We start from the raw sequence: 24,954 nt of genomic DNA, 5'->3' as shown, positions 1-24,954 counted from the left end.
TGCAGTAAGGTTCTGCATTTTCTGAGGTATTCAGTGTGGGTGAAACAACAGTTTAAAAATGGGACATTGGGGGCCCTATGTGAATGCTTTAGTAGATGTGATCAAGACATTCTTATATAAACGAGTGAGATTCCATTCTTTATCCTCTTTGGTAAAGAAATGGTCGGGAGTAAGGGACACTTCTGCTGCCCTCCAAAATCATAGATTAAAAGTTCTAGCCAAGGAAACAATGGAAAAAATGCTTCTTTTGCACCAGAAGTTTCCAAAACTCAACTGAGGCACAGAATACGTGGGCAGAAATTTAATAGATCATTCACAGTTTGGTGATATTTTAATGAGTAAATATAAGGAATAAATGCAATCACTGTACATGTCTCTCCTTCAGTGGCTCCTTTGGTAGAAGACAAGATGATTTGATAAGTTCTAATGTTCCAAGTACTGCATCAACAGTTACCTCTTCTGCTGGTCCTCAGAAAACGCTGCCTGCCAGCACAAACACTACTACGAAGAGTACAACAGGTTCTACTTCAGCAGGTGTACAAAGCAGGTAATGGCACCAGGACATTTTGTTCCTTTTTTTGTCAGGTCTACTGTGTGCTTATGTATGTGCATGCGTTCTTGTTTAGTAGATCCTGGGGCTCTGGATTTTTTCACTTTACTGTTAAATTTGTTTTGATTTTATACAATTTGGCTCAAAAATTGTGAATGGCTTTCTACTGTAACATGAAAGCCATGTTGTTATAAAACAATAAATCAAATGTTGGAAGGGTCTGAAGAATAAAAGTTCAATTATTGTGAACTGGTAATTCTTAATTTATTAGCTCAAGCTGAGCTTTCATAGTAGAGACCTTTCTCAGTTTGCTTCTTAAAAAAAATCCATCCCTCAATTTACATGTTATTAGTTGTTTAGTAAAGTGCTTTCATTGTTTAGCTGTTTCCTTTTCTCTTTTTTTGTGTTGCTGCTTGTTATGCTGTAGTACCTCAAATCGTTTGTGGGCTGAGGATAGTACTGAGAAAGAAAAGGACAGTGTTCCTACAGCAGTGACCGTTCCTGTTGCACCATCTGTTGTAAATGCTGCAGCCACTACTACAGCCATGACTACAGCTACTTCTGGCACTGTGTCCTCAACATCAGAGGTCAGGGAGAGACGGAGGTGTGTAAAGGTCCTAAGAGTAATGTTGCTCTTACCCAAAAGTTATACTTTTTTTTATTACTTAAAGGAATGTGTTGGTTACCACAGATTTGAACAGTACGGTGTGTAAAGCAATGTTGTTTTCTTGCTGTGCATTGAAACAACTGGTACCTCAGTTTATCTAAGAGTTTAGTACTAATAGAGAAATTTAAACTTTGATATTGTATGTTTTTGACTGACCTTGGGTTCTTTAACAGATTAAATGAGTCCTCTTAGAAATACCAGCAATTCGACTCTGTAAAAACACTGAACTAAAAATAATTAAATGAGCAATTAATTAATTAATTACTACAACTACATTGTTGCAGACTGAGGTAGTGTGCCACTGGCAGTATGCTAATAAGTCACAGCACAGCATTTTTTCAATCATTTTGTATGCCTGACATTATTGAGAAGAGAGTATTGAACCCAACACATTCTGTTTATTTTATTGCATGATTTAGGGTCTCTTCTACTTGAAACATAGTCATGCAATTTTAAATGCAATGCTTTAAGAGATATTCATTATGAAGAATGAGTAAGAAGCTGATGTAAATCTTACTTTAAGAATATGGTGCTTTTTTCTGTTTACAGTTACATGAAGTATAAGTTAAGATAGGTGCATATTTGTTTCCATAAAGAGTTGTTTCCTTCTATTTATGGAAGCAAAAATAAGATTTCAAAAGATTGTTAATTCATGTTAGCTTTCCCTTGTTCTTCTTTTTCTGGGTACTTATAAATGTTTATCCTTTAACCCTTCTGCTGCAAGTTCAGATTTGTGTGTTGCTGCTATAGTAGGTTCCAAATGTACTTTCTGTATCAATGCCAGATATGTGTATCTCTGTAAGTTCACGGAGGTAATGAAGCTGTTCCTTATTTCAGGAAAAAATTGTATTCTTTTGGTTCACTTAAGGCAGCAGCATTTAAAGATTCCTTATAGAGGCCTAATGAGGGTAGTCTGTTTTCTGTAGTCTTCCTACCCAAAACTGAGATGAAAAAACTTCTGTGATACATGGATTATGTTTTTATTCCCCACCATGATTCAGGAAGGGTCCACATGTGCTAACAATCCATTTCAATAACTACAGTAGTCAGAACCTGCATTTTCCGTAGTGAAATTTGAACCAAATCCAACAACTGAAAAGCATAACCAACAAAGTGTGAGTTTTCTCAAAAGGAATTCAGAGTAGTTCAAATTCTAAAATGCAAGTGCTTTTTCAGTCCTATATAAGCTAGAAAGGCAAGGAAGATTAGAATTAGGCTTTTGCTGTCTGTTTGCTCTCACCAGTATGTGTATACTAATGTGCATATACTACATATGTTTTAGATACCTGCAGCTGGCCTGAAATGCCATGGTTTTCTCTGACTGGGCTGATTGTGTAATATACTGTTGCAGAGGCATTCTTCATGGCAAATTAGTATGTCTGTGAATCTTAGAAATCAAAATTGGAATAATTGCTGCATGCATTTGAGAATGTTGTGCTGTAAATAGGAGCACAAGCATATCTATCTGTATATCTAGATACATATATTTGTGTGTGTATCTACATATGTTTCTATGCACATGAACAAATAAATGTATATTAAATATTACATGCTATATATTTTCTTAAGTAATGAAGTCGGTTAATCTGTGTTTATCAACTGAAATTGTATATTTAGAAAGTATTTTTGCAAGACTATTTCAAAGGTAGTTGAAAGTGAAGATACAAAGTACTTTACTGATGAAGGACGTAATGATGCATTCTTTTAGAACAGCTGAAGAAGCTATATTCTCTAAACCAATCCTAAAAATCATTTGATTTTTAGGATTGGTTTAGAGAAACAGGGAAGGAAATTACAAACTTGACTCTCTTAAGATTTTGTATCATGAATAACACAGCATATTGTATTCCCTAGCACGTGCAATGGATGCTAGGGAAGAGCACTTTCTACTCTTGACTGTAGCTGCACTGTGCACCTGAAAAGTTGAGACTTTGCATTTTCTCTCAGTGCAATTTACAGTATTTCAGATTTATTGGAAGGTAGCTGTAGGTACAGCAGTTACTAAAAAGAAAGTTATGGCAAACAGTTTGTAGCAATTTTAAGCCCTAAAGATGACACCTGCTCTGCAGTCAAGCACTCCTGGCTAGGTGGTGGTTCAGGTCAGGTTACCTCAAACAGCCTAACGGGCACCCTTTTCCTTGTCTTGATACGGCCTAGAGTTTTTGGGAAATGGAAAGTCAATCAAAAATGCTGCTTGCAAGAGACCAGGATAAGGAAATCAAATTTACATAGTGTAGGTTTTTTAAGATGCACCATAAGATGGGATTTGTTTCAACATTTTTAAGTATAGCAGTTAGTTGTAAGTATTTTAATGGGGTAGAGCATAGGTTGTGATCCATAGGTCTGTGTAAATGAAGTTTTTTAAATCTTACGATTGCTTCGGAACTCTTTTTTAGTATGTGCTAAGGCTACTAAATATATTATTAGGTGAACAAACTGCTCTTTCCATACATAAATTATTTAGACGTTAATAACTGATGGCATAATCACTAGCAAATTATTGTATTCTAATCCAGTGACTCTCAACCATTCTTAATAACATATAAAGAGAGACAATCAGAAAATATAGACTCTGATCTAAAGAAGCTCAGAGAGGTTTTAAGCAGCCTTTTAGCGACCTTTTGAGTTTGCTTTTTTCAATTCTTTTTTTCACTTTTTTCTAATTTTTAGCGAATTTAAAGATTTAAAAACTGTGAAATTATAGCAGCTTCCCAGAGTATTCTGCCATAGAAAATGAATAAATGCATGAAAATCTTTTAAGTTCTTTAATTATGGGTTTACATACATATAAATATATGCATTTGTGCATGCATCAATGTCCTGTTGGTTTTTTACCTGTTATCTGAATTACAGAATTTCTTTAAAAGTGTCCAGACCTTCTATTTCTACTTTAGTAGCCTTTTATCTTTGATTACAATTACCTGCTTATTCTGCAGGACTTCTGTGGTTTTCATGAAGATTTATTTTTAAGCTCATTTTTTTCAAAGGGATTTGGATTACTCAAAGCGTGGATGATTCATGTGAAAATATGGTAACCACCTCCTCAGGGATTCTTAATTTCTGATGAAATGGATAATATAATTAGGTTTTCTGCATTAACAATACATTCAGCTTTTTCTGAAAGCTTACAAATTATGTCAAAAGTTAATACATGCACATATTTGATATAAAAATATCTACCTGGCTGAATCTCTGAGGTCTTCTACCCCTGTGTTAGTAGACTAGTGATATACCAAAAGAGCTGAAGTTAAATTTATAGAAAATGGTAAAAATAAATCTAAATTAAGTAGGAAAACTGTGTCTTTTAATTGAGTTCTAAAGCTGCTGTCTTGATGAATAAGTAGATCCGTATGATATGAATGAAATATCTAAAATGTAAACTATCCCTTATAGTTAAATATTTTCTTCTGACTGCCTTGGTTTTCAGTCTGCAGTGTTGGGGGGGCAGTTGACCATTTAATAAATTTGTGCAAAAATTACCATGTGCCAATTTTGTTTGTAATTCACTCTTTAGATCATACCTCACTCCAGTACGTGATGAAGAGTCCGAGTCCCAAAGAAAAGCTAGATCCAGGCAAGCAAGACAGTCTAGAAGATCTACACAGGTATAGTATTACTAAAGCTTCTACATTTTTGAAAACATAGCCATAACATCATTCTTGAGAAACAAGCATAGCATACTCCATTTGCATCCATTTCTAATTTTTTTTTCCTGTGCAGGAGCTATTGTAGATAATGTGATTGAGCTGATCAACATGGATTACTAATAAGATTCATGACATAGGAAAAAATATTTTTAATCTAATTTCCCTGGACAAGGAAAAATAGTAAAATAGAGGTTTTTATTATGTGCTAATAATCTAGTATCTAACTGCATATCTCCTTGCAGCATTTCTCTCTCTCAGTTTACATACTGATGTATTTGGAAGTTCTTCCCAGTTTTTATCCATATCTCTCAGCAACCAACACAATCCTATCACAGGGACCAATGTGGCAGGAGCAAAATAGAGTATCTCTAATGGTACTCAAATGCTCTTTGGGCAGTGGAGCAACTGCCAACAACTATCTGCTGGCAAACTGAGAATAATCAGCAAGCAGTCCCTGAATAAAACAGCACAAAGAAATACTCTAGCCATTTTCCTTACCTGTTTTTAGGCTGAATCCATAACTACATTGCTTACGCGAGTTGCTTTCAAATCTTTGCAGTTTTAAACCCCTCATATACTTCTGGTTAGCTTTCCAAATGAGAGATCTGTGCTGCTTGATACAGCTTCATTGTACGGGACTTATTTTTACTTCATAGTACTAATTCAGAGCCCTGAATGGTGGTCCTACTACAGGCTTACTATTGCTGAATCCTTACAGTGAAAAAGCTACCAGGAATTACTGGATTAAACTTCATCAACACTAAAAGCAGAGTTGGCTTTGAAGAGTGGATTACAAAGTGTTTTGAGCAATGTCTCACTAAGATACATCAGCTGAAAAGTATAGTAGAGAAAAGCTGTCTTCATAAAATTGTTTGCTTTCTGAGCTTACTTCAAAACTAGTTTATAGCCTAAAAATAACAAGAGATTTTTTAGTGTTGCTGACCTAAAAATCCAGTTGCAAGGAATTAATTTATAAAGTATCAACATTCCTGAAAATATGAGTATTATATTTGTAGGGTTCTTTCAGAAATGTTTAGTATGCTCACGATCACATTAAAAGTATCTATTGGATTCTTAAATTATTTCTATAGGATCTTCTATGCAATCTGTATCTACTAGTTTAACTAAAAATTGGCTTGCTGGAGAGTCTGTGGTAGATCGCATTACAGCAAATACTTGCCACATATCAGAGGGATGTTTGGTTCCAAGATTCAAGAGGAAAGCTTATAGGTAGAATATGTAGGTAAAATTTATTTCTTAATAGATAGATTTAATTTTCTTAGGTTGAATGTTTTCTTTAAAATATTTATGTAATGTGATCATCTACATTAATGTTAATGTTATATTTAAATGGTGTTTGCTGACTGCTGTTTTCACAGGGCGTAACACTGACAGATCTTCAAGAAGCTGAAAAAACTATAGGAAGAAGTCGTCCCACACGAACCAGAGAACAGGAAAATGAAGAAAAAGAAAAGGAGGAGAAAGAAAAGCAAGACAAAGAAAAACAAGAAGAAAAGAAGGAATCTGAAACTAAAGATGATGACTACAGACAAAGATATTCCCGAACTGCTGAAGAGGTATTTTCATGATGAGTCTCTTTAGGTAGAGAAATTATATGAATCTTTGCTCCAACAATATTATTTTACTTTTGGTACTACTGTAAGAATAATTTATACAGTTAAATGTTTTCATATCCTGTGGTTTGTATTCATTAATCTTAGTTAATTAATTCTGACATTTTTCTGTTGAATAGCCGTATCATCGCTACAGACCAAGTTCAACTTCAGCTTCTTCATCATCCACCTCTTCACTCTCCACATCCACTAGCTCTCTATCAAGTTCAAGTCAGCTAAACAGACCAAACAGCCTTATAGGTATAACTTCTGCCTATTCTCGGAGCGGAACAAAGGAAAGTGAGAGAGGTAGGAGTACTGTTTATGAAGGGTTTTTTTGTTCTTTTGTTGACAGAGGGCAGTTTAAAATGCGGTGAGATACGTAAGACCACTGGGGATGTAACTTGCTCAAATCTTCTGTAAGAAATTTCAAAACTTTCATGTAGAGAGGAAAAAATATTTTCTGTATTTGGTGGTGTTTTGCAGCCATGTGATTTTTTTCCATTGTTGGGTCACCGAAATTTCAAATGTACTCCCATAAATACCCACATAATGCTGTAATTTCTACTTTTAACACAGCAGCTATAATGAAATACTATATTTCAGGGTTCAAATACTTGCGTGTATTAAGAAGGAATTTTACTTGATTAAGTAATTGCTAAATAACTAGGGATTTGTTTCAGTCCTTCCACGTTGAAGGACTGGAATGATGCTTTATTTCTTTACGGATCTCTCAGGGTTCTATGAGCAGCTGGAAAAGGAAAAGGGATGTTTGCCATTGCAGTTCAGATGTAACCATACTTCTGCATGCTTTAACTGGTTTTTGTAATCTTAAACTGAGGATTAGATACGTGATTCAGAGATTACAAAATGTTCTTTTCTGATGTCACAGAGATTTTGCCTTCATTTCAAATGTGAGTCCCCTGCTGTAATTTTGAGAGATGATGTGCCTGATTCTTTGCCTGTCAAATGTATGTCAAAACATACAGTGTAATCTTCTGTTCTTGGACTTGCCACTATTGACTTGAGAGAGATACGTTAATTCAAATTATTGATCAGTAACTTCAGTAGGATTACTGATGGCAATTGATAATTTTGTTCTACAGACGGTCAGATAAAATGATCCACTGATGAAATCTCCATGAACTATATAGCAGCATTGCCATGTTCCCTAGACTGATGTTTTCTGAGGAAGTTACTGGGGCAAGGCTTCATGGATATACTTTCTGATTTTTTGCCTTTGTCCTAAAATGAACTGAAATTTGGACTATGATTCTTTTGTAATTCATGCTTACTCTAGGAAACTCGCACTAGATTTTTCCATGGAAAATGTTTTCATTTGGTAAATATTAGCTACCAGAGGTTCTAATTTTTTTCAAGTTAGGACTTTTGGAGGAGAAATACACTACCATCTGAAATCCCAGAGGTAAAATCCTAGTTTATTAAATTTGGAAAGGTATAAGTTCACCATAAATGTATTTCCCTTCTTTCTTATTTAATTTTTGCTTCACTCTAAGTATTTATTTACCTCTTAAGACTAGTGATGATAGTTATTAATGATCAGTGATTCTTCTGTCTGGACTCAATTCTGTGGTTTCTTTATTTAATAAAAGAACATCAGGCTGAACAAACTGCATGATAATAAGTTAAGAACTTTTTGGTTGGTTTTATTTATTTTGTGTTCTGGGGAGTGTATGTTACAGCAAACCCTGTATGTGGTAAGAAGCTCTTCAGTGAATTTAGTTCAGGTAAAAAGAACTTATTTGTGAGCATTTTAAAGACTGAGAAGTATTTTAGAAAATTAGGATGTGTCAAAATTCAGTGAATGAGAAAGTTGTTATTAACAGAAGGGGGCAAAAAAGAAGAAGAAAAGGAAGAAGATAAGTCACAGCCTAAGTCTATAAGGGAAAGACGGAGACCAAGAGAAAAACGACGATCTACAGGAGTTTCTTTTTGGACTCAGGATGTAAGTAAACTTCACTTGTAGCAAAATTAAATGTGTATAGTGTACTCTTAAAATAGAGAATTGTTTAGAGTAATGCAATATGTAACTCACTGTTCTAGAAAAAAATATGCTTTTCAACTTATATATTCTTTGGTTAGTTTTGATGCTTTCAGGAGCAAAACCAAAATGAACCTTTTTCAGTTGATACTGCTAACCAGAATTCTAGAACACTAGAATTAGTGTAACCATTCTAGTGTAACTAGAATTAGTAGTAACCATAATTTAATAGGAGCTAATCATAATCTAAGGAAAATAATTAAATTATTGAACAAATCTTTTCTATTGCATGCATATCATAGCTGTAAAAATGAGGCTCTTTATTTGGCACATTGCAAGTAGCTATGTCCTTAGCAACATAACTGTTGCCAGATTAGGAAGGTTATAGTTGATGTTTCAGACTATTCCTTTTCCCTTTTCTTTGTCACAGGATCCATGTGTAATATAAAAGCCAGATTTTCATGTGTGAAATGCATGAAAATTGTTTCATCTCCTTCTAGTACTGAAAACATGTACCTGTTTGAGAATTTTCTTCATATATCCTGTATATTCTCTGTGGAGTATTCTGCTGCTCTTATATTTTCATATTCAAAGTGTAGAATGCATTAAAATCTTACTAAGCTTTCATCAGTTTAATTATTTTTCCTCTCCTACCTCTTTCACCAGAGTGATGAAAATGAACAGGATCACCAGTCTGATTCAGAAGAAGGAACAAATAAGAAAGAAACTCAGGTAATTTATGAAAGATAATGTGTTCATTAATTTAAAGAGATACATTTTGTTGTAAAATTTTTGTTGCAGTTGAATTCACATATCAACAGTGGCCATAACTGACCATTTTGATGTCCATTCTGTTTATGTAGAATTAGCATCCAGAAAATGTAGATTCGATTTTTGACACACAGGTCAGGGACATGATGCAGCAGGTTACTGTAGCAAGCGCTCGATTTCTACCCAGTAAAATCTTTATTTCACCTACATTGTTATTTTCAGATAAATTATGGCCAATTACTTGCACACACTAATTGAAAGCTTTGAAAATTAAACCCAGTGCTGCCATTATTATAATTAAAAAATAATACACAAAATGAATTTAAGGAAACACAGAAAGTTGAAGAGCACGATGTATGTAATTTCTTCAGTGAACAAAATGGCTTTCTGAATATCCTAAATGAGTATTATTGGTGTCGATAAAAAGTTAGTAGAAAACTGTATAATAGGCTTGATTTGGTGGGAAAAGTTCTTGAAAACAGAGTGGGATGAAGAGGTGTTAAAAGGGAATTAGTTATATAAGCTGAGCTATAAGAAGAATGTATTTCTTTTTACCTAAACACTTGAGTAGCACACTACAGAATCATGTTCATTACTTAGGAATAAAACTCAAGGGATATTTCTTTCTTTTTTTCTAAAAGCTTCCATTACACATCTGTTAAATATTTTAGTTAAGAGACTCAGAATTCTATGCCATTTTGGTTTGCTGTCTTTTTTATTTCTGTGCCACATTAACATAACTGCATTGTCCTGTTTCCTTCCCTTCCAGAGGTACATATCATTATCCTTAAGTTTGTAATTACTTCATATTCTGTTTTGTAGACATTAATTTTGGTAGAGCATGCTGTGTCATGCTTCTGATAGAATTAATAACATTACAGTGAAATAGTGCTAAATGAGTCCCAAAATCATGAATATTATTAAACGGGTGAGTGTGTTGGGCTGGAATGGTGGAGAAGCATAGAGTTGACTGACCAAGAATTCTTGGACAGGTGTACTTTTTGCTATGTGCCTAGGCCCAGAGAGTGGTGGTGAGTGGAATTCTGTCCAGCTGGCACCTGTTCATGAGTGGAATTCTCCAGGGTTCAATGTTGGGGCCAGTACTGTTCAATACTTTCTCGTGTGATCTGGCTGAGAGGATCTAGGACACCCTCAGTCAGTTTTCAGGTAACACCAAGCTCAGCAGGAGTGTTGATCTGCTGGAGGGCAGGAAGGCTCTGCAGAGGGTTCTGGACAGGCTGGATCAGTAGGCCAAGGCCAACTGGATGACCTTCAATAAGGCCAAGTACTGGGTCCTACACTTGGGTCCCAACAACCCCATGCAGTGCTACAGATAGGGACAGAGTGGCTGGAAACTGCCCAAGGGATAAAGTAGCTGGGGATGCTGGTGACGGTGGCTGAACATGGGCCAGAGTGTGCCCAGGTGGCCGAGAAGGCCAATGGCATCCTGGCCTGAATCAGCAATAGCGTGGCCAGCAGGAGCAGGGCAGGGATTGTGTCCCTGTACTTGGCACTGGTGAGGCCACACCTTGAGTCCTGTGTCTGGTTCTGGGCCCTTCACTGCAAGAAAGACATTGAGGTGCTGGAGAATGCCCAGAGAAGGGCAACAAGGCTGGGGAAGGGTCTGGAGCACAAGTCCTGTGAGGAGTGGCTGAGGGAGCTGGGGCTGTTTAGCCTGGAGAAAAGGAGGCTCAGGAGAGACCTCTCTCCAATTGCCTGAAAGGAGACTGTAGCCAGGTGGGGGTTGGTCTCTTCTCCCTGGTAACGGGGACTGGACAAAAGGGAACAGCTTCCAGCTGAACCAGGGAGGTTCAGAGTGGACATCAGGAAGAATTTTCTCACTGAAAAGGGAAGTTAAGCATTGAACAGGCTGCCTAGAGAGGCTGAGGAGTCACCATCACTGGAAGCATTCAAGAAACAGCTGGACAGGACAGCTTTATGGTTTAGTTGTCATGGTGGTGTTCAAAGTCGAAGACTGGACTCAGTGATCTTGTTTTCAAATGCAAATGATTTTATGGTGAAACACCAGAACAGTTTGCCCAGTTTTCTACAAAATCTCTTAATTCACAGCGTTATTCATGCCCTTGACAGAAAATAGTGATGTTTTATTAGGAGTGGTTAGGCTATAGCATGTACCTTTGATATCCTCTGTGCAGTAAATGCACTTCAAGATGTCAAAGGGGAAATTAACCATATTGTGGAGAATGTGGCTGTTTACTTGTGTACATTGAAAAAATACAGTTTCCTTCTATAAAAGGAAACCAAGCAAGCCACATCAGCCCCCCCAGAATACCGCCTGTGGGAAAGGCTTCAGCCACTGCTAGATGAATAGCATTGGAGGATGTCCAGGTGATGATGCGTCAGTAGACTGAAATGTCTTCACTCAAGATTAGAATAATAATTTGAAAAAATTATGAATTTATGTTGACCACCCAGAGGGGCAAAAGGTTTGTATGACTGATGTAATACTTAGAGGACACTCTCTCACTCTTAAGTCATCACTTTTAATTAAGTTTTGCTTGTCAACTAAAGGGAGTTATTTTTTTATATTACTTTCATTAATTAACTCATTCATTCCAGGTGTATCCACAGGGACAAAATTTACTGTCATGTAAATTAAGTCTAATAAGTACTTCCTTATGTTTTTGGTGTAGTAACTTGTTTCCAGTCACGCTATGTTGAAACAGTGATCCTGTATCTTTATATATTGTTTTGAGCTGAAGTCATTATGTTCAAAACATTGTAGCTGATGTTAAAGAAGAGAAAGAAGGAACAGTGAATTTCAGGAACACTGTTCTGATGCCTTTGATAACAAGGAAGCAAACCCAGAATGCACCAACTGCTGAAATCACTCCACTGTTTAGCGTACTCCAGACTTTCAGAGTGTTACGTTAACGTCCTTGTAAATCATATTTTGTCAAGTGCATTCTAGCACATATTTCTTTTCTTTTCCAGACATAACAAAATTGAAGCTTGACACAGTTCAGATAATACATACTGGTGGATAGCATGTGCATTTGACCTAACTACTTAGTTGTATTTGTTCACAGATTGTTATATATTTTAATTAAATTATTCACTAATCCATTCTTTTTCTCTCTTTTTACCTGTCCCCACCTCAGAGTGAGAGCCTTTCAAGGTATGTGCAATTTAAACAAATTAATTAGAATTATTACACTTTCTGTTCACATGTTGTCATTTTAAGTTGTTTATGTACAAATTCAGCTTAAATCCAGTGGTTGGACTGAGCTTTCAAAGGCTGTGATGATACTTGTGTTTTGCATGAAGTATGACTGTGAAGCTACAGTCCTGCCATGTGTGGGTGGAATATTCCATGTGGGGGAAAATTATGAACTCTGTATTTGTAGTGCACTGAAGGCAGGCTGGGCGTTTCACAGAATACAGTGGACACAGTGCTATCCCCTACAGATTTTTCAGCATAGACCCAGTTTTTACAAAGAAGACAAGGTTCCTATTGCCTCTCTTTTAGAATATCCTACTGAAAATTTTCTACGTAACTTCAAAAAAAAAATACAGCAAATGAAAAACATATTTCCTAACGATTTGTTAAAAAGTAAATGCTGGAATATTGATAATTTTTTAAAAATAATTTATTTTTGGACCACTAGCTTTAATTATCAAATTTTATTATGTTCTAACTGGTGAAAATCTGTTAAATAAAACTGCTGTAACACATGATTAGTGAAGAGTGAACAGTGTGAAATTTCTGTTAACTTTATTAATACAGGGTTTTATTGAGTTATTAGGATAAAGACTGCCAAAGATTTGTTTCATCAGCTGTTTCTGTTGCAATACTAGAATTCACAACAAATAGTTTTGAAATCCTGGTTGCTGTAACAAAATTTAAAATTCATCTAGGCCATTCATCTAGTGTTTTTTAAAACACTTCAATTAAACTAATACGCTTTTTAAAAACATGTTCTTTGTAAATAAAGAAGAATTAAGCTATCCAAGCCAGTTTTAAAGTATTTTAAAACATGTAAATATTTTCTTGCATTAAATAATTTAATTACATTTAAAGTATTTCTCTGCATTGAAAACATTCAAAACGGACCAAATTGAAAACATTTTCACCCAGAATCTTGAAGTACTGGAGAATGTAAAAATTAAATTCACATCAGATTAGAAGATGGTAGTCTAACAAAAATGCATAATTACTTTTGGTTGTTTTCAGCTGGGTAGCAGTAAACTCAGAAGGTGATACAGTCAGGGTCTCAGTTTGGCTGCAAAGGCAAAGAAAAATCAGAACTTTTCTTTTACAGATATGATACGGGATCGCTCAGCATGTCTGCAGGTGATCGTTACGATTCAGCGCAGGGGCGATCAGGGTCACAGAGTTATCTTGAAGATCGAAAACCATACTGCAGTAGACTAGAAAAAGATGATAGCCCTGATTTTAAGAAGGTATCTGATTCAATAAGTTTGATGCAAAAATAGGATTTCATTACTGCTTTACTTGAATTGTGTGAAAATAGTCTCACATTGCATCTGAAATGCTGCTTAAAGTAACTTAGCTGAATGGAGAAGCACAGCAACCACTACAGTGGGGAGAAATATACATTATGAAACAGCTTCTGGCTTTTGTACTTTTCAAGGCAAGGGAGAAATCCCGAGGAGCCAAGATACATACAGTCAAATTTAAAAAAGATAATGTGATAGTATTTATCATAAGAGAATATCATTAAAACTGATGTATGCATATGTGAAGACTTCATTATGTGTTTGCCAGCTTACGTACATATAAGGTAAACATATGTTTAGATCTTGTTTGAAAATAGAGGAGGAGTTTGTTGAAAAGTTTACTGTGGTGGGGTAATCTGTGAAGTCTGAAGAAAAAAAGGTGGCTTAATTATGTGTAAGGTAAGTTATGTGCTCCCTATACAAAGCTGTTTGTTTCTAGAAATATGTAGCAACAGTTCCTTACCATGCTTGCTAATTTTAAACATCTTTATTTTACTTCTTAGACTGTTAATATATTTGTTAACTTTACATGTGTTTCAGTCATGCTTTTGAAGTTTTTTGGCTAATCTCACTTTTAGCTGATTTTTTAACAAATATTTTCTCTTAGCTTTATGAACAGATTCTAGCTGAAAATGAAAAACTGAAAGCACAGTTACATGACACCAACATGGAACTTACAGATCTTAAGCTACAGTTGGAGAAGACCACTCAGGTTTGTATAAAACAAAAAAGCATCTACTTAACCAATAACGTAGATAATAAACCGGAAGCACCCCAGGCTATGGGCTGCTCTTTACTAGGTATCAGCTTTGGTTTTTATCCAAAGATGGGTATGGAGAATTTCTCTCTTTCTAAAGAGAAAAGAGTGCACGATTCTGGTCTTCAGCTGTGAACAAAAAGTGTGAGACTCCTTCCTGCCTACTTAAGTAGTAGCGGTTCTTGTGAACATTTATCTGCATGCAACTTTATTGCAGGGTAGGAGTAAACACTTTCTACACTGTTAAGCATATATTCAAACTGACAATCAGGACTGCTGGCAAACTGGCATAACCTGCCAGTTCTTCCTGGCTGGTTAAATAGTTTCATCTTGGAAATGAAGAGCAAATAATGCATTTCTGTTACCAATAACTGCTGTCAGATAACAGTGCTTCATTTAGTTTTTCAAGACACATGCACTGGAGTTAGATTTGTCTGAATTTGTCTGCTCTTGCTGTAGAATGTTTCATATTGTCATATCATATTTACCACAATTTAGCTGTACTTAATTGTCTTTCACCTGCAAATGTACCCTGCAAATGTTAGTGAAGAATGTTTAAAAGATGCCCATTTTGTAACACTTTTAGATAGAAATAATGTGTTTTTCCTGTTAGCCAATGGCTGTTTAGTGATGAAATAACAGGGATGGTCACAGAAGTGCATGATAAATCCAGCTTATTTTTTATTTCGGTGTTACTTCCCTGAACACTCTTTAAAATGTTTTTGATTACATACTTCAGACAGAATGCTGAAATGTCTAATTGTTTTCTTTCCTCAGTTCTGTGTTATGTCAAAGCACATGTCAATGTCTTCATCAATTTTGTGTTTCAGAGACAAGAAAGATTTGCTGACAGATCACTCTTGGAAATGGAGAAAAGGGTGAGTTTCTGCCAGAGAACTTTTAAATACTCCAATTCAAGCTTTGTTTTAGCTTGTTTTGCAACCCCTGGTTTGGATATATTTTAGTGGGAACAGAAGCCTTTCTTATAATTTGCATTTTTTAGAGGATTTGGGGATTTTAGGTTGCAAAGTAGCAATGAGTGTGAGATGGGAATTACTCTTAAGAATTGCCTGTAGTTTGCCTGTTCATTCGTGATAACCAGTTTCTAAACTCTGCTGCCCTCCAGGGATCTGCCACTTGTTCCATCTCATCCAAAACGATGTTGTCATTCCAGAGGGTTAAGCAGATTCATTGTGTCTCATATTTTAACACATTTCCAAGATTCAGAGAAGTTAATTTCCTCAGGGCTTTCCAGAGGCACCAATTATTGTTGGTAATGAGGTAGCTGTATTTACCTCACAGACATGGGACCTTAAACCTGCTAATGATATAAAATTATCTTTATCTGCCTCTTTCCTTGCACTGTAGCTTTTTCCAGAGGAATATGATAATGGGGTAGGGGGAGAAAGTGGAAGAATGAGTAAGCAGTGCAGAAAGAGGGGCATCAGAGTCAGAGACAATCCTAAATTGAATGGGAAAGAAGTCATGCAGTGAATTCATATGTGAGATGGACTACAGGAATTATTTCAGGAGTTGGACACATGATAATTTTAGGCTGTAATTTTATGCTAATTTAGAATCCAGCCCTGTAAAAGTTTGGTTCCACAGGAGTGTAAAGCAAACTACCTTGATTTTGTGGTGGTCTTGGCTTCCTTCATGACTCTGAACATCATGTGTTCTTTTCTTCTCCCTTGATCCTGGAGTGACATATTAGAGACAAACTGGGGAAAAAAATTAGACTTTGACAGTAAGAATTGATGTGGTAATCATTTATTAATCCCTGGTAAATTTCATATTCACTAGCCTTTTGTATTGATTTTTAGTATTTTAGGTTTTAGTTATACAAAACAAGTTTTAGTTACACGGAACTATCCAGTATATAAACAGATTGTGCAGGAGCACATGGAGCACTCTCAGGCACATCCTGAAGTTTCATTATATTTATCTTAATAGTCTGTGCACTTTATTGCTGCAGTTTAGCATGTATTTCTCTCTTCAAGTTTTTTGGGACCCTAGTGTGGGCAGTGATTTCATCAGTAGAAAGGTTTCAGCAGCAGATAATTTTCTTGCTTGCTAGCATGGCCACACAAGTGGACATTTAATTATTTAATAGATGTTGCTGCATCCATTACTGTGTGGGTTCATAGGTAATGCACTAAGTACTGCATAGATAGACATTATTTCAGTTTTAAATTACTGCTTGGCTTTCTCCCAAAACAGGCCATTGCATTACAACAATTGCCTTTTTTAGAAATCCTTGCACTTTTTTTTTTTTTTAAGACATTCAGTCCAACATCAAAATGTCTTTCAGAAATCTTATTTTCCCTAAATGTATTAATATTAAATCTAGTGGATAAAATAATTAACTTAGTGATGTATGTATTTAACTTAGGTGCTGTATGGCTGAAACAGGATTTGCACAAATTTTGTACATCTGAATCTTATTTATAATTACATACTTCTTTTCAGATAGGAATTTAAATGAGGAATATATTTATTATTGTATTTTTTTTGTTGTTGTTTAAATCTGAAGCTTCACTTTGAATGTGACTGAAGCAGGATTCTCAGCTGCTAGTCATCAATAGCTGATCTCTAGAAATAAGCTTCTTTAATTCAGCATTTAAAAATAATTTTAAAGACACCTTTTTAATGTGTAATGTAACAATAAAAATGCTAAAATTAAAATATACTGTAGAGTTTTTCTAAGTATACTTCTCCAAGTATATAACTTCACTAAAATAAAATATAAACCTAAAGATTTTTACATAAATTACATGGAGAAGAGGAGAGGAAAAAAGTAAATTAGTGAGGAAAAATTGTAAGAAATAAAAGGCTGACAGAGAAAGAGCTGAAGACATCTTTGGACTGTGACATTTTCCAGCTGAAACCCACCTTTTCAGTGAAGAAAATGAGAATGTGTATTAAACCTAGATTTGCACAGTGGTAAAATTCACAAAATACTGGCTTTGAATTTATTTAAATTCACGCTTTAGAAGTGGGTTTCCATGATGTGACTTAGTGATACATTGTGAATATTGTTTGATTGAAAACTGTTTACCAGAAAGGGACTATTTCCATGGGAATGGGGGTACAGATCAGAGCACATGTGCAAGGTCCTAGAAATACATGGGCAAAAATGAGGGTTTCTTTAACAACCTGTCACTGCCAAATATGCAAACAGCCCTTTGCAGAATTTTGTATGATGTGGTAATATAACTTAAAACCAAAACTTAAACTTAGAGGTTTCAGTCTGGATGAGAAATCAGAAAAATAAAGGTACCTTTAAACAATTTTTCCCCAAAATTAGAATTCTTCAGCTGGGAATTTGAATTGTGGAGAGGTGTATTTCTTTGTATTATTGAATAGACAAATATATGTAGGCATATACATCTGGTTTTACTTCTTAAAAATTGTATAGCTCTGGGGGGTCAGTTTTTCATATGTGTATATCTGTGTATGTCAGATTTTTTTCTTTTTTTTTATGAGTTACAAATGTTCCTTGACAGACATTACAGAGTTGAGGAAGTATATCATAAAATTTTAGACCTCATAGATTTCAAATACTTTCTTTGAGTCCAGGAAATAATCAAATAGTACTGGCAGATCTTCTCAATGAAATTGCAGTGTATTATTTCATTGGCATCCCTCAAACCAGTTCCTAAAAGAGTAAGCAGTTCAAGAAAAAGAGGAGCATAGCTTCAAATAATAGCAACAAAACATTTCTACAAAGACTGTTATTCCTAGACCAGTATGTTTGGGTTTTTTTGTATAATATGAAGTATAAAAAGTCAGATTTTACTGAATTGGTTTTTATTGCTAATAGACAAGCTCAACATGCTAGTTAAGCAAATGATTCAAAAGGATTAAGAATTTCTAGATAACCTGAAATTTTGAGATTTGTTTGATCGTTCATCTCTTGGTAATAGGAAAAATTGTTGAATATTGCTTAATATAAGAACACATCATGTATGTTATTCTGTAAAACAGTAGGTAACAGATAAAATTCTAAGTATTGTAGGACAGTGTGGGATTTTTGTTAGTTATTGCATCCCGTTAACTCACTGGTACTTATGTCATTACAGTCATTATAAAAAAAGTCTTAGTTTGAAAGAGTTAAGTACATTTAGTAGTAACAACTGCAGTAATATATTTATTACTTTGATAAAAATTGAAGTTGCTTGCTATAATGGGAAAATGTTGGGGTATAACTGCACTGTGATTAAACTAAATTCAAATGATTTATATCTGAAAGGTGTCCGGCAAGAGTCAGTATCTACTGGGCGGTATGATCTAACCAAAGTTTTACACACCTCAGCCAATGCTGCTTGCTGTTTGCATAACACCATTGTATGCAGATGCATATGTCCACTTCGCAATAATCTGTTGCTTTTGCCTCTCACCGTCTGAAAAAAGATCTGAATGTAGAGTACTGCAGCTGCTTTTAAATGAGATACACTGCATCATCTGACACAGGAAAGCAAGCAATCAAGCTATAAACCCCAGCATCTCTTGCATTAGCTGCTCATCTGTCAGATGTGTCGACAAATAGGTTTAAACAAAATAAAAATGTATCTGCACTGCAGACTGCAGTGTAGTATAGAAAACCCTAAGCTAACTTTCCATAAGCTGGCTTCATTATATAGTCAGTGCAATTAAGTTCATATACAAAGGATAATTTCTCCTGCTTCTCAGGTAAAAAGGGAAATAAAAGGAAAATAAAAGGAAAATTAAACTATATGAGAAATGCAGAAAATATTCAAGAAACATTTTCTCAAGAAGCAGCTGATTTCACATAACTAGATTTCTTTGGTACTGAGCTAAGTCCTATAATATCAGTTGTATGAACTGTTGCAGTTTGGAGTGTGGACAGATCCCACTGAGCTGAGACAGATGTTTCAGCTACCTTTGTCTGTGAAAGCTTATGCTTTTGTGCTTGTATCTTTTAATATTCTTGTTTGTTTCTGATAATTTTCTGCATTTCTTGGATATTAAGGTCTTACAAAAGCTTAGCTTATGAAAAATAAATCCAAACAAGTTGTACTTAAAAACTTAAAAACTTTCTAAAAATCAGAGAAAAGGAAGGGGTATGTTTTGTAGGACTTGAGAGGAGTTTCTGTATCTCTTCCTCTTTGGATATTAAAATTCCATATTGACCAAATTTCTATGTATCACTGCCATCACAAGTTTTCTGTCCACACTATGCTTTTGGTTGTATGATCTTTGAAACTTGAAGTATTTCACTGTTACCACAGTATTTACAAGCTGTAATTTTTAAAACATTGTATTGTTCAGCATTAACACACATCTTCTGATTTAGGAAAGAAGAGCGCTAGAAAGAAGGATATCTGAAATGGAAGAGGAACTGAAAGTAAGTGAATTAGTACTCTATTAGTAACAAAGTGTATTATTATGTCACTGAGACACTTAGCCTGGCAGTATTACTGGTCTCTATAATTTCACTAGAAAATAACTGAGTTACAGCTGCATGTCAGAGTCACTCCTCTCCCGCAGCTTGTAGCAAAGCTGCTGTGCTGGCAAAAGCAGCTGTACATGTACGATTGCAAAGAAGGTGCTGAGTTCTAGGATTCTGTAACATGGCTAACAAGAAGCATTTAGAGGTGGTTAGAGTGAAACATATATTGAGCTAATCAAGATGGAATTGCAGTCTACAATTTTGATACGATACTTGTAAGTTTTATTTACTAATTATTATTATTAAAGTCCATTATTATTAAATAGTGGTAACATATAGTTGTATAGATACTTAGGCATTAAATGTTGTTTCAGTCTTTATCTCATGCTCTTTATTAATTAGATGGCATGTTGCAATATCAAAAGAAAATCTTCTGTTTGTATAGTGTGAATCAGGTATTACTTAACAAAATGCAGTAGGTAGATTTGAGTTGTTGATAAATGAGTGACACGTACTGTATTGATTTCTGCTTTTTTCAACTATGTATAAAGTGAATCTCAGAAGCAATATTCTTCTTAAAATAAATTTCATTTCTGTTTGTTTGGGTTTTTTAACCAGTCTTTATCAATGTTAAACCCTCTGATATGATTAAGAAGGGTGAGAATTTGGGTGGGTTTATTTTCTATTATGTCCTTTCATGTAAACGTTGGACATGACCAACAAAACTCATAGAATTTAAGTGGAATGTGAAAGTACCATTATTTTGACATTCATTATTTGTCACTGATTAACAAGAAGTTTCCTTTTGAGCTCCCCCTGGTGCTTGGAAATAGCATTAATTTCCAAATACTTTTCATTAAAATACATGCACCAAGTTTTGTTGAAGTAATTGAAGCTGACAGGCAGAAGGGCAACTGTGATGCCTCTGGCTCCCTTGGATTCAGAACAAGATAGTCTGCTGTAAGGGAGAGCACAAGGTCCATGATTCCTTGAGGGGTCTTCAGAAGTGAAATACAGAAAAAACAAACTATGATAAGAGGAAAATAATTGTCTACCTAAGAGTAGAATACAGGATATGAGCTTCTAGGGGAAGCTAGGCTTCTGGTAAAAATAGAGAATACAAATATATTGTTTTTCCAAAAGTTTGCTTTCAATAAGCAAGAAGTGAAAGTTTTGAATGAAAGATTAAATATTTTTCACATAGTTTGTTACACTGTTGTTTAAAAGTATATGTTAAATGTGTCATTATGTACAGGGTTTTGAATAGGAGATTCAGTCTGTGCAATTAGGATGTTAAGTGAAGAATTCCAGGAATAGCTCTCATTGTTAATGCATCCTGAACTGTTTTGGAAAGCTGTGACTAATCACTACTGGTACTTAGATTGCTTTTCAAGAATGTGCCACTTGTTTGATACTTTCCTTTCACAGCAGCTTATTTACTTTAAAAAGGACTGTCTCTTCTAAGTTTTCTTTCAGTTCTGCTCATCTAATATACGTGTGGGTTTTTTTCTCATTTTCACTCCTATTTCTTTGATTCCTGCAGAACCTGCAACAAATAAAGCAGATTCAATCTTTGAAACACATAAATGAGCGACTGGTGACTGAGAATAGGGCCTTGACCCGAGTGCTTGCCAAGTTGTCAGGGTCCTGTAGGCAACTGCGCTCTGTGGACTTGTAATTTCTTCCTTCTCCTTTGTTTAGCCAGGCAGGTGTTGACATTCAGTTTGTGCTTGGGCAGAATTTTACAATTAACACTTGTGTGTCAGAAACTGACTCAGTGCTGCTTGGTTCTGGAGGTGTGGCTAAAGCTAAAGCATGGTGCCCCGTGTACAAGCTAGAGGTGTTGCAGATGTGCTGGTATTGTGTGGTATTGTCCCTGCTAGCACTGAAGCTTGTCCTTGAAGATAAACTGGCAAGGATCCAGGAGACCTTTGACATGTTAAAATCTTGGCAACAACTGAAAGGATTTGGGTTTGCATGAGGACACACTAAAGTCAGTCTCTTGTTTTGATGTTTGTGTAAATGCTCAAATAGATTTGCTTCTAGTTTTCTAACAAATTGAAATTAAGATTTGAGCTTTCTTTCTGCAGTTTGGTTTAAGTGCATAGAGTTGATAAAAGTTTAGTCTTAACAAAAAAAAAGAGTATTTAAGAACCGGTTTCAATACTGTGCATTCCTGAACAGCTGCATTAGCAACCATTTTTCTTACAGTTGTGTATTTCAGTGTTTCAGAGGGGACCAAAGTATTGTTTTTTTTTCAGAAATGTATTGGAATTTCAAGTTGATTACTGTTTTCAAGTATTAACTTCCCATTTGGGTCTTGCCAATCCTTGTTTTTACATAGACAATTTAGAACATGCAGTTCCAGCACAGAGTTAGGATTATTGATTTATATTGCTATAGATACAGGCATCCCAGTGTGGATGAGAGTCCTACAATGCATGGACTGTAAAATCACAGACACAAAACAAACTCTGCCTAGTGGGTCAGATTGCTTCAGACCCCTTCTGATAAAAGTATGAACGGCTTTGAGTTTCATCTTGGAAAACAATGCCAGTCTGTTGTTCTTAGTGTTATTTCAAGGATGTTTCAGAAACCCGTGGAAGGTTCAAAACTTCCATGAGGATAAAATGTGGTTTCACTCTACACCTAATATAGATGCCTTTCTTCCTATTAAATATAACAAGTGTCTAGGCTGGAGTTTACAGTGAGCTTTTAAGATGTGTAGTTGAAAAAAATAAACCATCCTTCTGCACAGCAACTCTTGCTAAACTGCTTCCTTTCATCTATCCCCTTCCCACTTAGAAAGGAACGTGATGAGTGTGCATTCTGCTCAGAATCTGATCTCTGGTTTTCCCCGCTAAGAGGCCTGAAATGAAGAGGTTTATCCTTTTGCTTGGTGTCTTTCTGGAGCTGGACTAACATTAGGATGTGGTGTTCCTGATCCAGGCTCTGCATTCCGCAATGCTCTCTTATGTTAACCCTTACTGAGGAAGTGAAGTCAGCTCACTGACCTGGCTGAAAACAAATCCATTTATTCATAATAGTAGTTGATGCATCTCACCCCAGTATTGTTGGATCACTAAATTAATTGTGCAGAAAGCAGCAGGAGCACACTGCTGCATGAGGAGGGAGAGCAGTCCCTTTAGGGCTGTCCATCTTACATCAGCCTCAGCAAACAATGTGTTTTTTCAACACAGCTGAGCTAGTCTAATGACTGCTGTCCACATCGACACATCCATACTGTGGGGGTTTTTGCTAGCACTGGCATTCCTTTAACCATGGTAAGCCATTTGGGGTGTTAACCACAGAAAACCATTAAATATTCCTCTCCATAGCAGGAGTTTTCAATGGCAGGTTGTTGTGGAGCTTGAGTAGCCTGACAAGCAAAAGAGAAGCAGTGGGAACGCAGCAGGGAGCCTTGATGGTATGGTGGTAGGTTAACAATAGCAGCGTGCCTGAGTAATCTGAACAGGTACTTCAGCAGTTCATGAGCTTTTTGTAATCTTTATTAATCAAGTTGTTTTGTATGTACAAACTGGTAACTCCTCCAGTGCAGACGTGATTATTGCTTTACAGATCTGAGATGGCTTCATATGTCAGATGGTTATTAAATCATTACTTGCTAAATGATAACACTGCAAATTTACTAGCTAGTCATGATACAGACAGACAAAACAGTGCATTTTTAATCGAATCTTACCACAGGAAGATACTTCACTATTTTAGTGAGAAGCAAATTGGAATTCAAAGTGCAGTAGTATGTTACTGTAATTTTACTGAATTTACTACAAAGGTTTTTCCTCCCTCTTGACATTAAAGATGTATGGTGTCACTTCATGAGAAGTTTGAGTACCCATAGAAATGCACTGCTCCAAGAGATTTGTTTAAAGTTTGTGGGGAGTGGTATAGATGATAAGTGTAAGTATTTTAGGTTACATGTACTTATCTTTCCTGATGAATCTCCTGCTATTCACAGAACCGTAGAATTACTTAGATTGGAAAAGACTTCCAAAATCATCAAGTCCAACCAGTACCCCAGTACAACCACCCCTAAACCATGCCCTGCGTGCCACATCTTTTAAGTATTGTCAGGGATAGTGACTCCACCACTTCCCTGAGCAGTTTTGCTTGACAACCATCTTGATGAAGAAATTTTTCCAGCTATGCAATATAAACATCTCCTAGTGCAACTCCATACCATTTTATCTTGTCGTATAACCCTTTTATCTCTTGCAAGTCTTCTCCTATGCTCCAGCAGACTCACAACAAAAGAGAAAATATTTCCTTAAGACCTATCTGCCTATTAATTGAATCGGGATTAAAATCTACCTACAGAGATTTGCAGATATATAATGGTACTGGATTATGTTAAAGCTCTAATTTTGAACAGTGGATTTTGTTAAAGTATTTCACCCGAAAATCTACCTCTCTGTGGGTCTGTCTCTATGTAATTAACCATTCTGGGCTGCAGCTCCCTCCCTGTTCAGTAAATTGAAAGAGGACTGTGACATTCCTGGATTTACTTTGAGGTTTCATTGGAATGCACACACAACACTACTCAAGGTACCTATTTAAGCAGTACAAAACCAGACTCCCTTGATTCCCTGTGCATGACTAGATGAGGGTTGCTGTGGTTTCACCCAGTACCTTTGGTATGAAATCTGTAGCAGAATGGAAAGGAGGAAGAAAAGCTTTTGGTTGATTTGCCTGAACAAATGGCTGTTCCATTGTCTGAAGATGCATGTTATCTGGATATGACCCCTATCTTGGACAACAGTAGTTATTTTTTACAGCTTAGACTTAAAACAATAATGCTTGACAATTGCAAAAAGATCTCTCTTGCTGCCCAATTTCAAACATACTTACATAGTTTTCGAAAGTTTTTTCGAATTTACAGCTCTTTTTGTTCAGAGCACAGCTCTCACTTGGCTGTAATGGAAGCTTCCCTGTGACTCTAAAGAGCTCAACTTAGGTGGCTTTCCCTTGGCTCATCCATAAAACAGAGTTGGAATCAAGGGTAGCTGAATGATTTTTGACTACTTTAATTGT

The 24,954-nt window shown here is 35.8% G+C and overlaps 1 protein-coding gene across 10 annotated transcripts in view; it reads left to right on the top strand.

Moving 5' to 3' along the window:
• Positions 1-24,954, top strand: part of PPP1R12A (protein phosphatase 1 regulatory subunit 12A) — a 110,431-nt gene that overhangs the window by 82,029 nt on the left and 3,448 nt on the right. For 3 of the 10 annotated variants that reach the window (XM_041409706.1, XM_041409708.1, XM_041409715.1), the window contains 13 exons: positions 386-547; positions 978-1,154; positions 4,732-4,822; positions 6,244-6,441; positions 6,618-6,786; positions 8,325-8,443; positions 9,146-9,211; positions 12,373-12,389; positions 13,534-13,675; positions 14,340-14,444; positions 15,320-15,367; positions 19,807-19,857; positions 21,446-21,607. In XM_041409706.1, the coding sequence (XP_041265640.1) occupies positions 386-547; positions 978-1,154; positions 4,732-4,822; positions 6,244-6,441; positions 6,618-6,786; positions 8,325-8,443; positions 9,146-9,211; positions 12,373-12,389; positions 13,534-13,675; positions 14,340-14,444; positions 15,320-15,367; positions 19,807-19,857; positions 21,446-21,580 (1,480 nt within the window). In that variant the 3' untranslated portion in view covers positions 21,581-21,607. Of the gene's footprint in view, positions 1-385; positions 548-977; positions 1,155-4,731; positions 4,823-6,243; positions 6,442-6,617; positions 6,787-8,324; positions 8,444-9,145; positions 9,212-12,372; positions 12,390-13,533; positions 13,676-14,339; positions 14,445-15,319; positions 15,368-18,741; positions 18,773-19,806; positions 19,858-21,445; positions 21,608-24,954 lie in introns of those variants that run through there. The other 7 variants (XM_041409709.1, XM_041409714.1, XM_041409707.1 and 4 more) reach the window with 5 other exon arrangements.

The sequence above is a fragment of the Onychostruthus taczanowskii genome, unplaced genomic scaffold (assembly GCF_017590055.1).
Source record: "Onychostruthus taczanowskii isolate IOZ18803 unplaced genomic scaffold, ASM1759005v1 scaffold31, whole genome shotgun sequence".
NCBI lineage: Eukaryota > Metazoa > Chordata > Aves > Passeriformes > Passeridae > Onychostruthus > Onychostruthus taczanowskii.
The sequence above is the reverse complement of the archived record's forward strand: the minus strand, read 5'-3'. Positions and strand labels throughout refer to the sequence as shown.